The 17,841-nt window shown below is 33.5% G+C and overlaps 2 protein-coding genes across 3 annotated transcripts; one reads left to right on the forward strand and one right to left on the reverse strand.

Moving 5' to 3' along the window:
- Positions 1 to 5,680: 5,680 nt before the first annotated feature.
- On the forward strand, positions 5,681 to 11,836 carry LOC146954010 (protein NRT1/ PTR FAMILY 5.2-like). Of its 2 annotated transcripts, none has more exons than XM_085713302.1 (4): positions 5,681 to 5,890; positions 9,725 to 9,942; positions 10,086 to 10,651; positions 10,734 to 11,836. In XM_085713302.1, exons 1-4 carry the CDS (start codon positions 5,779 to 5,781, stop codon positions 11,617 to 11,619), a joined length of 1,782 nt encoding a protein of 593 aa, XP_085569428.1. In that variant the 5' UTR covers positions 5,681 to 5,778; the 3' UTR covers positions 11,620 to 11,836. The 2 variants fall into 2 exon arrangements, with proteins under 2 accessions (XP_085569428.1, XP_085569434.1); XM_085713308.1 differs by having other exon boundaries at positions 5,724 to 5,886.
- Positions 11,837 to 11,895: 59 nt separating this feature from the next.
- Positions 11,896 to 16,858, reverse strand: CI51 (51 kDa subunit of complex I). Its single transcript, XM_085713321.1, has 3 exons — positions 16,728 to 16,858; positions 14,122 to 15,598; positions 11,896 to 12,249 (listed from the first exon to the last, which is right to left on the reverse strand). Exon 2 carries the CDS (start codon positions 15,585 to 15,587, stop codon positions 14,136 to 14,138), a length of 1,452 nt encoding a protein of 483 aa, XP_085569447.1. The 5' UTR covers positions 15,588 to 15,598; positions 16,728 to 16,858; the 3' UTR covers positions 11,896 to 12,249; positions 14,122 to 14,135.
- Positions 16,859 to 17,841: the final 983 nt, after the last annotated feature.

Below are 17,841 nucleotides of genomic sequence, written 5' to 3' on the forward strand. Positions count from 1 at the left end.
AGTTAATTTTGTTGGCCCACCCCAGATATATTTTCTGGCTCCGTCACTGGTGAAGAGGAATCCATTGTTTTCTTTTTTTTAATGGAAAATGTCAGTAATTAGTTTGTTATAATAATTTATCATATATTAGAGTTAATTTTGTTGGCCCACCCCAGATATATTTTCTGGCTCCGTCACTGGTGAAGAGGAATCCATTGTTTTCTTTTTTTTTAATGGAAAATGTCAGTAATTAGTTTGTTATAATAATTTTTCTCCTTCGTCCGGGTTTGAATCCAAGACCTCCAACTCTTTATCCCTTAGCTCAAATAAATTCAGCTTCTCCACTGTTATGTTGAATAAAGATGTTAGATCAAGAAAGGAATGTGTATAAGTTTTGAGATATCTTGCCAATCGCCTCCTCAAATAAAGGTTATTGTCCATATGAGATCACCACATACATTGACCATACTTCCTTTGACGGATCTTTCATCGCCTCTTTAAGATGAATATGAAGATGCAAGACTTCCTAAAGGTATATCTTTGAGTGGGTTCTCTCTGTCATAGGCATTTATTTTATTTTAATTATCTTGTTCTTCCTTCACAAGCACTCCATCAATTGAAGAAACTTGAGCAGTGTATATAAATCTTCTATGATATCGCCAACCTCAACAGAATCAATGGAAGAAGGCACACGATTTTAATAAGCCTTTTCTAGATCATAAACCTTATTTTAACAGCCAAAAATTAGCTAGGAGAGCCCTCCTCCTCGCTCAGTGAAAATGACAAAATTTTGAATATTGACGATTCTAGAACTTTCTACCTTGCTTTGGTCATCTAGCTCAAAAACCTATATAATTGAATGAAATTAGGCCAAAATAGATTTAAATGGCATCGTAAGTATAAGGAGTTTGTATCTGCATGATTTATGGGGTTTTGTTTGGTATTACTTATAAAACAAGTTAACAAGTGTCATGGATAGATATGTAAAAATAACTGAAATTTGGTACTTACCAGTAACCTTGCCCAGTCGTGGCAATTTGGAAAGTCATGAGTGACTATAAGTAGTCAGGGTAGTCTGCATAGACTCTAAAGACTAGAGCTCACTAGATGTGACAATACACAAGAAACTTATAAGTCTGGAGCATTACAATGGTAAAAGCACTCTGGATAAGGTGGACTGGAGTAGCTAGCAGGTTGATAGTGAACTAGGATAAATCAATCTCTCTCTCTCTCTCTCTCTCTCTCTCTCTCTCTCTCTCTCTCTCTCTCTCTCTCTCTCTCTCTCTCTCTCTCTCTCTCTCTCTCTCTCTCTCTCTCTCTCACACAAATTCACCTTGAAGTTAAATGTTTTGATTACAAACTATTGTGTTTAACCTTTTCTAAACTGGTTGCCTTAATGAAATCTACCTAGTTAAATAAATTGGCATTATCAATGGAGTGCTTGTAATTGTCTTTAACCAAATTAAAGCATATTTTTATGTCTTAAATATATTTTGGAATGATGAATATTTTAAAAGGAAAAGGAAATGTCTTATCATGATTCATTGACCCTAGTTGTATATTCTTATTTGATGTCTTAATTTATTATTGATTTTATTTCTTTGGTGTAGAAGATTAACCCTTACACTAAAATTTTAGGTATGGACGATTATGCCCAAATTTGATGTTAATTCGATGCGCTTGGAAATAAATCCATGGAATTTTAGGTCTTGAATGTTTTACAGTTGTAACATTGCATATTCTTCTTATTAAACTTCTTTCTTTCGTTCTTGTGACTTCCACCTTCATTCCTGCTTGTTCCTTCACCATGATTCTTTGAACCTTTGTTGGAAATTTTTGCATAACCCTTATTTTTACTCCATTTTTCTTTGCTATTATTTTATTGGCTTAATAGCAGTTTTGGCCCTCTATGTTTACAGAAGTTACGATTTTGGCCCCCTAACTAAAATAATTCGGTTTTGGCCCCCTATGTGTTTTCCCCCTTTGCCCTTTTGGCCCCCAAGGCCAATTTTGACCAAGTCAATGCTGACGTGGCGTGACATGTGTAAATTTTTTATTTTATATTTATATTTTTTTAATTAAAAAATTTTTAAAAATATATTTTTTAATTAAAAATTTAAAAAAAAAAGTTTTTTAATTAAAAAATAAAAAATACTTTTTTTATTTTTTTAATTAAAAAAGTTTTTTTAATAAATAAAAAAATTACACACGTGGCGCCACGTCAGCATTTACTTGGTCAAAATTGGCATGTGGGGCAAAACATAGGGGGCCAAAATCGAATTATTTTAGTTAGGGGGCCAAAATCGTAACTTCTTGAAATATAGGGGGCCAAAACTGCTATTAAGCCTATTTTATTTTACCTCCCTTCATCACCATTCACTTTCTTGTGCACTTTTGCTTGATTTGCTTGTTTGGTCACTCTCTTTTAGCTTATTTGCTTGACTCTCTATTCGCCTGCTTCCAAAGATCCTCCATTGTGTTTGTGCAAGATTCCTCAATTGCCACCACAATATGATCAAAAATATAATTCAAGGTTCTGAAAACCTTCTCTATGTTTATCACCTCGGTGATAGTTGCTCCACAAGATTTCATTTGATTCTTGTTTTGACATTTGAAGCATATCATATTGGCGACATAAAAGCTTGTAAATTTACCTTCTTTAGTTTGTCATCACCAATATACACTTTCTCAAGAGTATCCCAAAGTTGTTACCTCCTCAATGACCTTCTGAAAGATGTTTGGATCAACACAATGATGGGTTAGGAGTAGACCTTTTCCATCTTTCTTCCATTGCTCCCGCTTAATAGTTCTTTGCACCTCAATTTCATCTTTTGCAAACCCTCGAACAACATCATTCACAATTTCAAGCACATCTTGAAATCACAATATCACCTTCATTTGGGCGCACCAACGATAGTAGTTGTAACCTTTGGATATATGGGTAGTTATTTCAATTCTATTACTATTTACATGGGAACCTTTTATTCCACCCACTTCCATTGGGAATAAAATCATGGGTAAGTGGAAGTTATTATTTTCTTAAGAGTTTTTTATTCTTGTGAGTTAATTTTTTAACTTTGAAACGAACATAGGAGTCTATCATTGCAACCTCCACATTCCTGAAAATAATTTTTTAAACCAGGAAACAAACACCTCCATAGGAATATATCTTTTATGCTATCATATTTCCAGAAATCTCCAAATATGACTTGAAACAAACGCCCCCTAACTTTAACAAACTCATTACAACTAACTAACTAATACCTTACTTGATTGGCAAGTAAATTAATAAATATAACTTACATTGATTACTTGCCCTAGAATCAAAATAACAAACTAACTACTCCCTCCGTTCCTTTTTAAGTGTCTTTTTAGAAAATTAACATCAAAATAGCGATGTTTATTTTTCACATTTTCTTGCTATTATACTCTCATTTTTTTTTGTTTGACAAAAAGAAATTTTTATATATATACCCTCATTTTAGGCAAAGGCTACGGTAGGCAACCTCTTTAGGTCTCCTACCGTAGGAGACTTGACTCTTTTTTTTTTTTTTACAAAATTGATGTCAATCATTGGATGTACTTAAAAACTTTTGAAGACTATAGTATTATCATATTCTCTAAACATTAGATTATTTTTACACTATGTTCCATCATCTTTCTCTTTCCCCTCCATGTCTCTTACTCGCCCACCACCTCCACCACCACCAACAACAACATCAATCTCTTGTTCTTACTCCCACCATCATAATTCTCCTGACATATATGGAGTTACTTAATCTAAATTGAAATTGGGTTAATGATTTTCTGCAAGATTTAAATTTAATTACACTCTTTCATTTCTAATTTAATGTTTCCCTGGAGAAGAATCTAGCATGTGTTAGTCACATTTTTGGTTAGAATACAATAAATAAATAAATAAATAAATAAATGGGGATGGAAGGTTGGTTGGTGTCTTGAAGGAGGTTTGAAAATCCTTCTGTTTGGGTTCTCAAACAATGGAGGCTCTTTCTTCATTTTTCTCTTTTGAGTTTTTGCAAATAATTGAGATTGTACTTGTATATTCATATTATATTGGATTTTTAATCTTCAATCATTGTTCCTTAAGGGTTAATTGTTCTCCATTAAATTACAATGAGAAGAGCAACAACAACCAAATTGATACAGTACACGTCTCTCTCTTAGATCTACCAAATGAAAAAAATCTAGTGTGAAGAGATTATGATAAGATCGGTGTTCTTCGTCAATCTAACGGCAACACATGTCATTTTTTATTATAAAAAAAAATCAGTTTTTTTTAATGTCTCCTACGGCCGGAAACGGCACCCTCATTTTAACCCACCAATAAATTCCTATTTTTTTACACATATTTTATCTTTCTAATAAATTTAATATATTATCTTTCTCTCGTAACAATTGTAGTTATTATCTTTTTCTCCAACAAATTCCTTTTTTTTTTGCGCAGTCTCTCTCTCATAAACAAACAATTGTCAATTCTCTAAATATTGTGCACATTTTTTTTATTATTTTAAGTCAATATAAAAATTATTCCAATTTCACATTAATCAAAAGTTAAGCAAAAATTAACTTTCTTCCAACTCCTTTAATTAAAGTTAAGGCTTCAACTATGACTTCAACCAATGCTAGAGTCACACTTGAAATTTTTAACAATTGCGACTCATTTTATTTATAGAATTTTACCTCTTCTTGGAACCATTGTTTGGAATAAAATTTTGTTTAAATTTGAAGATAACAAGAAACAAACTTTGTTTAAAAAAAACCAACTTTGTTTAAAAAAAAAAAACAAACTTTAGTTTTCCAAATAGATAGCATTAATTAGTTTTATTGAAAAGGATAAAAGTAATTGACAAACAGTATAATTGACGAATCGTACCCTTAAAATACCAAAAAGACAGTTAAATAGGAACGAAAAACTCACCCTAAAAAAACACTTAAAAAGGAACGGATGGAGTAATTATCATCATTAACGAACTAACTTACTTAGTAGAAAAAAAAGTCAGATTTAAGAATATAAATAAACCTATGAGAGACCATAGGTTTTGGACTTTTTGACCACACAAAAGTCTTGCAAAATCTTAATCGGTCTAATTAATACTCACCTCTAATGATATTACTCATTGGGAAAAAAAAATTACTCTCTCCATTTTAAAATACATGTTGCAGTCAACCACTTCACACATGTCAATACACAACTATGATAGTTGATATCTTTAAGTACCAATAGTAAAAATTATAAAAAAAATTTAATATTATAAAAAAATATTTATCAAGACAAATCGAACAACATTTTACATGCTAACATTTGTATTTACATATAAGTTAAAAGATAGAGTCAAAGAAAGATATGTGAATAGTATACACTACACATTGTAAAAATGCGACATGTATTTTAGAACATAATGATTAATATACTTTGTCAAGAGCACGTGGATGTTATTGAAATAGCTATCATTACTCTCTAAAATGTATTTATATTTCATAGTTAACCACAATAAATATTTTTATATTTTAGCTTGTAAAAATTTCTCATAACATATATAGATTTTTTCCATTTAATCCTTTTAATAAGCCCCTCGATACAATGATAAGCCAAACACTAAATTTTATTGATTTTTTCTTGCTGACCAAATTTTATTGATGTTAATTAATAGATTCAAGATTGTCATTTGGCCTCTGGAACATGAAACCGTCGTATAAATATTATTACCATATATAGTTTTATTAATGGGAAAAAAAATGTAATAATTGGTTTGTTTGGTGATCCTCGAAAAAATTAATATGCCATTGGAGGAGAATATTGAGTACACACAAGATGGAACTGTTGATCTTAAAGGAAAACCTGTTCTCAGATCAAAAACAGGTGGCTGGAAAGCTTGCTCTTTCCTTGTTGGTAGCCTCTAGCTCTCTCTCTCTCTCTCATACACACTTTTAAAATTACATCACTTGTATATTAAGGAATTTTTATAAGAAAAATATGGATTTTTTATGACCATATATATAACTTAATTAGGATTGATCCGAGAGAATTCTCAAATGTTTTCACAAAAGTTTAGAACTAATCATGTCGGACCTGAGTACGGCACCTCTGTTGACAGTTGTCTTCTTCTCCGGACGAATGGGGGTGGTGTATATACATACACTCCGACGGTCAAGTCATTATAAGTGGCGTGGAACGATAGGTATATGTGAGTAAAGTGAGCGTACATGACCCAATATCTATGAGCTAGTATTTCTAGAGTAGGTTTAAAGGTTTTGATCCTTGTAACTTTACTCGGGCAGTAGTTCATGAAGGAAAATCGTTGTCCTTGAGAGACACTTATGAGTGTCTGGTCCCATGAGAGATTAATGTCGCGGACTAGGTTAGTTGTTCACTCTCGGCCTCATGTGTTGCATGTGCCACGGCCCCCAACAGCTCCTTGTGCGAGAGGCCCTTTGAGAAATGTGTGGTTGGGGTCGGCCCATATTGGAACAAGAACATTGTAAATATTTTTTTATCACGTATCTTATTGACTAGAATTTCGTGAATAAATGGGGGATTTGAGTTTCGAACTTCTACTGAGTTATGCTTAATCCATATAATAAATAATTACAATTATTACGAGTTTAAAATTGTAATCATTGTTTTATTTTTGTAAATTTTATTTAGTATTTGAGTAATTGAGATGACTTTGATAGGCTTAAAAGAAAATCATCGTGTATTTTTGGTCAGACTTAATCATCTTTTAAACCTTTTTGAGAGCTATCATCTCTTCAACTTAATCCCTAATATCAAATACTTTTTTTTTTGAAGGACCCTAATATCAAAACTTAAAATAAGTTTTTTTTTTTTTCTAGAATATTTTTAACGTGTTTTGTTCTTACTACATGTTTTTCGGGACACTTATCAAAAGCTCTCATCACATATTCACAGAGTTCTTTTAGCATGTTTTGTTCTTGTTTGCATGTTTTTCAAAACGCTTTCATCACATTAGTAACTCTAAGTAAAACACACTTAATTATGAAGTTCTTTTGTTTTATGCTCCCAAGATAAGATGCATATTAATATCATCAATTTTTATAGGCAATCCACATACACAACCTTAAGATCCCTATCATTTAGATTTTAAGTTCAATTCATCCATGGACCTATTCGCTTAAAAGTCAGCCAAGAGCCACTTTTATCAGCGTCTCGTGTTGCGACGATCACTTCTCATCCACCTCAGTCTTAGACATCATAATTTCACTATGACTATCCTTTTTTTTAAAAGCAATGATATTTAGACAAAAAAAACTGACATATACTCCTCCTCATCAAAATAAGAGCATATAGAGTTGTCTTATTTTTATTGTCTTATCGACAATATGCTCCTCCTCATCAAAATAAATCAACAATCTCATCAACAATGACTTTAATATCTTATTTTTATTTACACGACATATGCTCTTAGTAGTATGTATAAGAGATAGTGATATGCTCTTACTATTTTTTAATAAACATTTTTTCATATATACTCGACAGAGAATGTCTCTATCTCTTATACACATTACTAAGAGTATATGTTGTGCCCTAATTTAGTTGTGCTCTAATTTAGTTGTGAACTTGTGGGGTGCCCTTAATATGGTCCCTATTTTTAAGGGTGCATCCATGGTCCCCTCAAAATGACCTTCAATAGTAGGTAGCACAAAAAAATAATTGTTTTTTGTCCCACATAATAAAAAATTATATTTTAAAATAAGTTGAGTAATTACTTTTACGCCCTTTGATGTAAAGCCTTAAAATTCCAAGTGTAGAACAAAACCATTTTCCTCCTCTAGTCTCTATCTTCATCGCCCAAGAGCATTTTCTTCCTTCCACTCTCTATGTTAATTGCCAAACTCATCGGTCATGGCTATTTCTTCTATCAAATATTCACCTTCACCAATCACCACCCACACTACACCATTTAACCCATAACCCATATATTATTATTATATGAATTTCTTGTTGTACCTTTGTTGTTTTTTGTTCTATGTTTTTGATACTACTACTTATTGAGTTTGATTTTGGGAAATGATGAATAGGAAGATAAAGTGTCTACGGTTTGTTGGATATATGATACCATCATACCATGTACTTCATTGAAAAATGTTGACAACAAACTCAATAATTTTGATATTAAGTGGACATGTCCCTTTCCAATATAACTTGAATTGTTTTAAAGTAAAGAAACACGAATTGCAGAAGCACTGATAAGAAAAGAAACTTAATCCAGATGAATCAACTTGAAGAGAGAGAGGAGGAAAAAGCATCTTCACTTGGGGATTTTTTGCTTATACTAAAGGGTTTAAAAGTAATTATTCAAGTTCACTTTAAAAAATTAATTTTATGCTATGTGGGACCATAAAACAATCTTGTTTGTATAACCTGCTATTGAAGGTCATTTTGAAGGGACCATGGGTGGACCCTTAAAAATAGGGATCATATTAGGGGCACCCGAACTTGTGATATTCGATAGTTGTGTTTTTTAGGTTTCATTTGGATGATTTTGAGTTTTTATGATATTGTTGATTTTATCATGTCTCTCCTAACCAATCATTCTTTCTCTAATCAAAATAATTGATTTTGATCATTTATCTATCATTTTTTTTCATCAAAATACATTAAAATAATCAAAGTCATCGAAACTCAAAGTCATCCAAGTGTCTCGAAAAACGTACAAGTAAGAACAAAGCACGCTAAAAAATCTTTCAATGAAATGTTTTTTGAAATTATCGAATCAAAAGTTGGTAGGCATGTCACACTTGAGGGACATAAGTGGTCGTCCATGCATGCGACTCCTAGAATGCTTTTAGGTAAAGGGACATTTGAAGGAGGGCTTATCATAAATGATTGATACTACTTATGTCAACAAGATGCATTGTTTTAAGAAGGAAAAAAAAAACTTAGAAAGTAAGAATCGTATGGTTAAGTGTGTTTGATTTGGAGCACTTGTGCGATGGATGACCTTTTAAAAAGCTTCTTAGAAAACGTTTAGGTGAGGACAAAGTTTACTAAAACGATTCGTGCTCATTTATTGTGACAGACAACAATTTTAAAATTAGATTGAGATGTTATAGCACTCATCGAATGGAGAAAACTATTATCCCTAGGAAAACTATTATCCCCTATATATATACACACACAACATATGGATAAAATTTCAAATTATATGAAATTAGTCCTTCAAAATAAAAGTAATATGAAATGAGTAAGGTTTTCTTTATTTTTCATCAAAATATTGCAAAGATCTTGTTCCAAACTAGGCAAAATGATAGAGAAAAATTCCAACTTTCACATGACTAAAGCATCTGGTTAATACTCGTTAGGAAGTAAACTTACATATGGACACATTCATGCATAAATTAACACTGTCATGTATATGGACACATTCATGCATAAATTAACAATGTCATGTACTCCCTCCGTCTCATAAAAAGTGTCACATTTGCATTTTTTTCTGCCTCAATAATCATCACTTTATAATATCAATGCAACATTTTTTTTTCTCGTTAATCCACTCTAATTTATTGAGTTTCATTTCCCTTAACTACTTCAGTCACTATAATATTAATGCTAACATACTCTGATTTATTGAATTTTATCATTGAAATCAATCTAATTAATCAATTCCTTAAAAACCTTGATATGGTTGTGATATGTATAAACCTTGTTACACATTGAATTCAACTGTTTTGATCTAATGAGTTCATGACATGTGTCATGCAGTGTATGGGACATTTGAAAGAATGGCTTACTATGGGATATCATCAAATTTGATCCTATATCTGACGAAGAAACTTCACCAGGGCACTGTCACCTCTTCCAACAATGTCAACAATTGGGTTGGCACTGTTTTTATCACTCCCATATTAGGTGCTTACATTGCTGATGCTCACCTTGGCCGCTATTGGACTTTTGTCATTGCCTCACTTATATATTTATTGGTATGCCTTTCATTTACATTATTATGTGGAGGTTATAACTTTATTGATAGAACAAATTAGTTTTAGATCAAGCCTTGCTACTTGTTAGTATTTCTCTGATTCTTCTGGGTTGTTCATAATTCATGAGTTTTGGTGAATGGCAGGGTATGTGTCTACTTACACTATCAGTTTCTCTACCAAGCCTAAAGCCACCAGATTGCCATGAAATGGATGTGACAAAATGCAAAGAAGCTTCCACACTACAGCTAGTTGTGTTCTATGTTGCCCTCTACATTATAGCAGTGGGAACAGGTGGAACCAAACCCAACATTTCCACAATTGGTGCTGACCAGTTTGATGATTTTGACCCAAAACAGAAGGGACTTAAGCTCTCATTCTTCAATTGGTGGATGTCCTGCATTGTCTTTGGGTCACTATTTGCATTCACAGTTATAGTGTATATACAAGATAATGTGAGTTGGACTCTTGGTTATGCTCTTCAAACTGCTGGGTTTGCAATATCAATCATCACATTCTTGGCAGGCACACCTTTCTATAGACACAAATTGCTCTCAGGGAGTCCCATTAATAGAATGGTTAAGGTCATTGTGGCAGCTATAAGGAAATGGGGTGTAACTGTTCCTGAAGATCCAGAAGAACTATATGAGCTTAGTTTGGAAGAGTATACCAATAAAGGGAAGTTCAAGATTGATTCCACTCCAACATTCAGGTATAAGTTCTAGCCTACTTTCTCATACTTCTGATGTTTTACTAGGAAATGGTGATTCTTGTATTTACAAATGCATGTGCAGGTTCCTTAATAAGGCTTGTGTGGACAATGGTTCAGGTACTAGTAGTGAGTGGATGATATGCCCTATAACACAAGTAGAGGAGACCAAACAAATCCTAAGCTTAATCCCTATTTGGGTTGCTACATTTATTCCTAGTGCAATGATTGCTCAGATAAATACCCTGTTTGTAAAGCAAGGATCTACACTTGACAGAGCCATTGGCAACTTCGATATTCCTCCATCAAGCTTAATTGCAGTTACAATTTTGACAATGATTATCACGTATATAATCTATGAACGTTTCTTTGTCAAGATTATGCAGAGGTTGACTAAGAACCCTAGAGGGATTACTCTCCTTCAAAGAATGAGCATAGGATTCATAATCCATATAGTGATAATGATAGTTGCATATTTGGCTGAAAGACATAGACTATGTGTGGCCAAAGAATATGGGGTAATTGAAAATGGAGGACAAGTTCCATTGAGTATATTCATTTTGGCTCCACAATTTGTACTTATGGGAATAGCAGAAGCCCTCTTAGAGGGTGCCAAAATTGAGTTTTTCTATGACCAAGCCCCAGAAAGCATGAAGAGCCTTGGGAGTTCGTATTCCTTAACGACCACGGGCATTGGTAGTTACCTTAGCACTTTTCTTCTCTCAACAGTATCACATATCACAAAGAAACATAGTCACCAAGGGTGGATTTTGAACAACCTTAATGCCTCTCATCTTGATTACTACTACGCATTTTTGGCAATACTAAATGCCCTGAACTTCATCTTCTTCATGATTGTCTCAAAACTCTACGTCTACAGAGCTGAAGTTTCAGATTCTCTAAAAGTGCTTGAAACAGAGCTTAAAGAGAGGACAGCAGCTTTAAGTGTCAAAACAGATATTAGAAGATAATTTTGTGTTGTTAGTATATGAAGGGCAATAGGGTGTTTTAAACGTCACATTCATAAGAACAAATTTTGAAAATGTTATATAGCTTAACGATCATGTCTCTGATTATTTTTTATTTTCAACTGTAGTGTAAAAGTTTATTATCCTTCATCTGAACAATGTATTGATAATAGGGAATGTCCTATCGCTAATAATGAATACATTTTAGCTTATAGATTAATAGACTTCATAAAAGCAAGTTAAGATTGGTTGTTGAACATTGACATGCAAATAAACAAATAGTCAATCCAAATGAACAAGTTAAATCCCAAATCAAAGCCATTGCTATCCAGTGGACATTATCCCTCATCATTCATTGATAAATAACATACATAGACATGATATGCTTCTCAAAATTAATGACAGTATACAGATATTATTAACAAATTACATGAAAATGTGCCAAATGACAAGTTTAGGTAGCATAGTTTATACCTACCCAGATGATTCTCTGGTATTATCCAGCCATAATTGCTACGCAATAAAAGTAAAAAGAAGTAGCAATAAAGCCAAAGGAACCTGAGCCACCTATCTTTCGAAAATGACTGGCACTGCTTTATTTTGATTTTAGCTATCACCAGTACAGTCACACCCCTACACATAATACAGTACAAATGAAAAGAAAAATCAGGCATCAAACAAGCAGATCTTCCCTAGGAAAGATGAAATTTCCAGCATAATTGGTATTCAAATATAAAATTTTCTTTCAGATTTGAACATTTAGATGGATCAATCTGACCCAATAACAAAAATGGCAACATATTAAGAGAGAAAAACTATATCTATGAACCTGGCATTTAACCTAGCATTTTTCAGGCTAAAATTTTTGGTCAATAGCTAGAGTTTTGACACATGACAAAATTAAACAACCTAATAAACTACCAACAATGAACTCTAGCACAGCAAAAGATAGAAATCATTACATACTATATCTCAAAAAGGCCTAGCTTTTTTGGGTCAAAAGCTACTTTATAATTACTGCTAAAACAAGAGCTACTTTATAATTAATGCGAAAACAAGAACTGTAGAAACAAAGCCAATGTTTTGGTAAGTGTTATGTAGTTTTTTTTTTTTTTACAGTTGGAACTTTAGCTAAATAAAAAAATAGATAAGGTTATAAAAGGTCTCCTACTTGATTTGAAAAGCTCCTTTCAACTGATTTCTGAAAAAGTTCTTCACATCTAGTTTTTATACTTAAAAGAAAACCTCCTTTTATAATTAAGGATCTTTCAAAAATACAGTTTGGCCTAACTTTTTATTTTAAGGAGAGGAGAATTCAAAAATAGGTCAGGTCAAACACAATATTTCTTATCCACAAATATCTTTTTATATTAGAACATGTATTCCTATTAAAGCATGCCAAACAAACATGAATATATGAACAGCATGAGAAGTGAATGTTAAACAAATCAAAGCTATGAAAAGAGAATATCCAATTCAGCCAGCAGTATACGAATTTCTAAAACAATTCCAAATGAATAGAAATACAAGCCTCTAAACAAAAGAAATGTGTTTTTTTTTTTTTTTTTTTGGTTTTTGAACAAAAGAAATGTGTTACTAAGCTAAAATAGATCAATGGAATTTCATGTTATAATTTATTAAAAGCAGCTCTCCTAACAAAGCAAGACACAGTAAAAAAGTTCCAGGAACTACTTTCCACTCTTTCTCTCAAATCTTTGATTTTTTTTAAACTAACTTCCCAAAAAATTAACCAAACCCTTAAAACTTCCACTAAGCAGTCAAATTTAACAAGCTACATCCTTTTCTTTGACGGAACAAGTTGCACCCTTAAAATGAGATTTCAACACTAAATAAATTGTTGAGACTCAAGAGTCTCACGTTAGATGTGATATTGCCTAAACAATGTTTATAAGTGGGAGGCATCCCTTCCATTACTACTCGGGTTTGTGTGGTTGAGTTGAACTCGAGAGTCTGTCCTAAATCCATTCGGTCACCCGTTATCGGGCTACAAGGATCACGCTCTGGATGCGCAGACATGGTCGTGAGGGATGGTTTTGTTGAAAGTCCTGCATTGGATGTGATATGGCTTGAAAAGGTATTTATAAGGGGGAGACATATTTCACCTTACCAGCCGGCTTTGTGTGATTGTTAGGCCTAACCTAAATTTTAAGATACACATTCAACAGCTATGGTGTTTGTAAGGGGGAGAAATATTTCACCTTACCAGCCAGCTTTGTGTGATTGTTAGACCTAACCCAAATTCTAAGATAAATATTCAACAGCTATCACTTCATAGGAATAACATACTACCATAGTAACAAGCTCTCACATTTAAGTTTTCCAAAGGCATCTCTCATACCTATCTAAACAACTAACATATCAGTGTCTGATTCTTCAATTTAAGCTAAATATATTTTTTCATCTATATACCCATGTGTTTATTTATCAGCTACTTCTGTAAATGGGATTAAAAGCAAAATGAGGGTAAATAATTTAGTGAACAACCTTGGTCTAGGCCTCTAACCAGTGGCCTGCAGCAACTCCCTCTGTGCATTCTCTTTAATCCTTCTCTCAAGCTCGGGCCTGAAATGCCTGATAAGTCCCTGCACTGGCCATGCAGCAGCGTCACCCAAGGCACAAATAGTGTGCCCTTCAATTTGCTTAGTCACCTCCTGAAGCATATCAATTTCTTCTAGCTTGGCATTGCCAACTTTCATTCTTTCCATGATCATCCAAAGCCATCCTGTTCCCTCCCTGCATGGTGTGCACTGCCCACAGCTTTCATGCTTGTAGAAGTACGAGAGCCTTGCAATGGCATCCACAACATCAGTAGACTTATCCATCACAATCACAGCCGCAGTCCCCAAACCAGACCCGACAGCCTTCAACGCATCATAATCCATCAGAACATCATCACATACATGTTTTGGAATCAGTGGAACAGATGATCCTCCTGGAATAATAGCAAGTAAATTGTCCCATCCTCCTCTAACACCTCCACAGTGCCTCTCAATCAATTCCTTCAGTGGCATACTCATTTCCTCCTCAACAGTGCAAGGCTTGTTCACATGTCCAGACACACAATACAACTTCGTCCCAGCGTTGTTCTTCCTACCAAAACTGGCAAACCATTCTGGCCCACGCCTTAAAATGGTTGGAGAGACAGCTACGGTTTCCACATTTGTGACAGTGGTGGGACAACCATACAACCCTGCATTGGCTGGGAAAGGAGGCTTCAATCTTGGTTTACCTTGTTTCCCTTCAAGGCTCTCCAAGAGAGCTGTTTCCTCACCACAAATATAAGCTCCGGCACCATAATGGATATGAACATCAAAATCGTAGCCTGAGCCACAAGCATTCTTACCCAAAAGACCAGCTGCATATGCCTCTTTCCTAGCCTTTTCAAGATTTAAACGTTCATTCACATATTCACCCCTGATGTAGATGTAAGCAGCAGTAGCCCTCATTCCCACTCCAGCAATTAAGCAACCTTCTAACAACTTATGTGGGTCGTGGCGCATGATTTCCCTGTCTTTGCAAGTACCAGGTTCACTTTCATCAGCATTAACAACAAGGTAAGAAGGACGACCATCAGATACTTTTGGCATAAATGACCATTTAAGGCCAGAAGGAAAACCGGCACCACCACGCCCGCGGAGACCAGACTTCTTCATTTCATTAACGATCCAATCAGTACCCTTAATTACCAAATCTTTAGTGCGATGCCAGTCACCACGTTTCATGGCGCCTTTCAGGAAAGGATCATGCAGCCCATACAAGTTGGTAAAAATCCTGTCCTCATCCTTAAGTCCACCAAAATGGGTTTTCTCTGGAGGTGGAGGTGGTGGTGGAGGCTGCGGAGTACTTGCAGTTGAAGCACCCTGAGTGCTAAATAATCTAACACCAAGACCCAACTTTTCGCTATGTTGTCGAACCAACACTGCCCTCTTTAAAGAAAGAATGCCCCTCATGGTTATCCCACCTGAAAATAATTTCAAGTTTCCAAACAAAACATTTATGTTAACCAATGCAAACCAAATTGTCCAGAGCTAAAGATAGTCAAATAAAATAATGCTATAAAAATTGGCTATCAACTTTTGGGCTAACCAATAAAATCAGAGCATGTGAGTCAAAAAAACAAGTTTTCAAATAACCACTTAGGCCCTGTTTGGATAAAAAGTTTATAGCACAAGCACTTATCATGATAAGCGCTTATGTATATGCTATTTCTATAGCAAAAGATAAAATAAAGTTAAATTGTTTTCATATACGCTATCTTGGAGACCTTGCGAAAATAACTTTTGAACAATGTCATAAGTTCTCCCAAACAGTCTCACAAAACTTATGTCAGTGGATAAGCTCAAATAAGTCAATCCAAATAGGCCCTTAATCAATCCAAACCAAATAGTCCAAAGCTAAAGATAGTCAAACAAAACAACACTATTAAAATTGGGCTAGCCAGTAAAACCAAAGCACATGAATCAAACCTCAAAAGACAACCATTCAAATTACAAGCTATAAGTTGTTTTCATAAGCTATCTTGCACAATTTACAGACGTGTCATAAATTGTTTCGATAAGCTCACAAAATAGTCTCACAAGTTTTTTATGTTCGTAAATAAGCTCAAATAAGTCAATCCAAACCAGACCCAATTGAAAAAAAATTCAAAAGCATACAATCAAATCAGAAAATCCAATAAAACAAAACCCAATCCCAGTTCAATCAAATATAAAAAATTAAAAAAAAAAATACAATTTTGCAACTATGAATATTTCAACAAAATAATGTACACACAAAATTGAAAAATGAATACAAAAAATGGATTTTGGGAAAATTACTGAAACCCTAAAAAGAACAAAAAGCGTTATGGGTAATCTGTATCTACAAATCTAGGAAGAAATAAATTGTGGGTCAGATTGAAATGCATATGAATTGCAAGCTTAAGTGTTTTTAAACCAAAAATTGAATCAAAACTAAATTAAAATTATAACATAGATTTGAGTTTAAGCTTAAAAATAAAGAATTAGCGTAAATTAAGATAAGGATAAATGGATTAAGAATAAGATGAACAAAAGAATGTGAAGATATGAAATTGAAGATGAAGGATGTACCTGTGGAGATATGGTGGATCAGTTCAGTGGGATCTCGGAAGTGTTGGAAATGGAGAACCTTGTTGTTCTTCTTCTTCTTGTTTTGTTTTTTCGATTTAGCTTTTTTTTTGGTAGAAAGAAAGAAATAACACGAGTTGGGTTGTTTGAACTTTGGGCTTTTGTTTAGCCACGTTGCATACTTAGAAAAGAGGTTGTGGAGGTTTAAATTATGAAAGAGACATAAGCTTTTTGATTAGCAACCAACCACCAAAACAATTGATTAAGGGTCTGTTTGCTAAGGCCAACAAATTAGCTTATAGCGGATAGCGGATAGCTTATAAACTCATATGTCCAAAAAAGCTATGTTTTGTAAGCTTATAAGTTATTTTTCAGACGTTATTTCAAGTAGCGTTTGAGCTTATAGAATCAACTGTCGTTGTTTATAAGTTATTTTCAGCTTATTTTCATAAGTTATTTAAGATCATTTATGAGAATTGTTTAAGCTTATACGAAAAATAATTTAACTTTATTTTAGTAAAGAGTGCTAGCAATACTTTCTCTCACACTCATTTTCTTATTGGATGAAATGAGTCAATTAGTTTAAAAATGGGACTCGCAAAATGGTAAAACCAACATTGATTTCATATAATAAGAGAGTGACTGTTAAAAAGAATGTTGAAAAGAGTGTTGCTAACACTACTCTTAATTTAGTTTTTGTTATAAAAATAGTGTATATGTAAGTGTTAATACTGGTGTCAATTTCATCTTTGAATGTGGATCCCGCGGAGACTGTCCTATTTAGGGATCTGCAGGTGAAGAACTTTTCTTATAGTGCGGGGATGGGGACAAGGATCATACCCTTTGTCCTATGGGGATTTGCCCTCCAGCAATTCACTATAATACACATTTTATATTTGTATACATACATATTTCTTATGCTATATTTATTTGTCTTTTAAGACAATATGTGTAGAAAATTCTTTTAAATGTAAAGTTTATTATAATGTCTTAATAATATATTTGTTTTATGGTTAAATTTTAATTTTCTTAACCAATTACTGATTAAAATAATACAAATTTAATTATTTTTTATGTTGGTAGAGCTTCATTGGGATGAGGAGGAAAAATGGAGATG

Source organism: Medicago sativa, chromosome 1 (assembly GCF_051527215.1).
Source record: "Medicago sativa cultivar Bolivia chromosome 1, Bolivia_mono, whole genome shotgun sequence".
Lineage (NCBI taxonomy): Eukaryota > Viridiplantae > Streptophyta > Magnoliopsida > Fabales > Fabaceae > Medicago > Medicago sativa.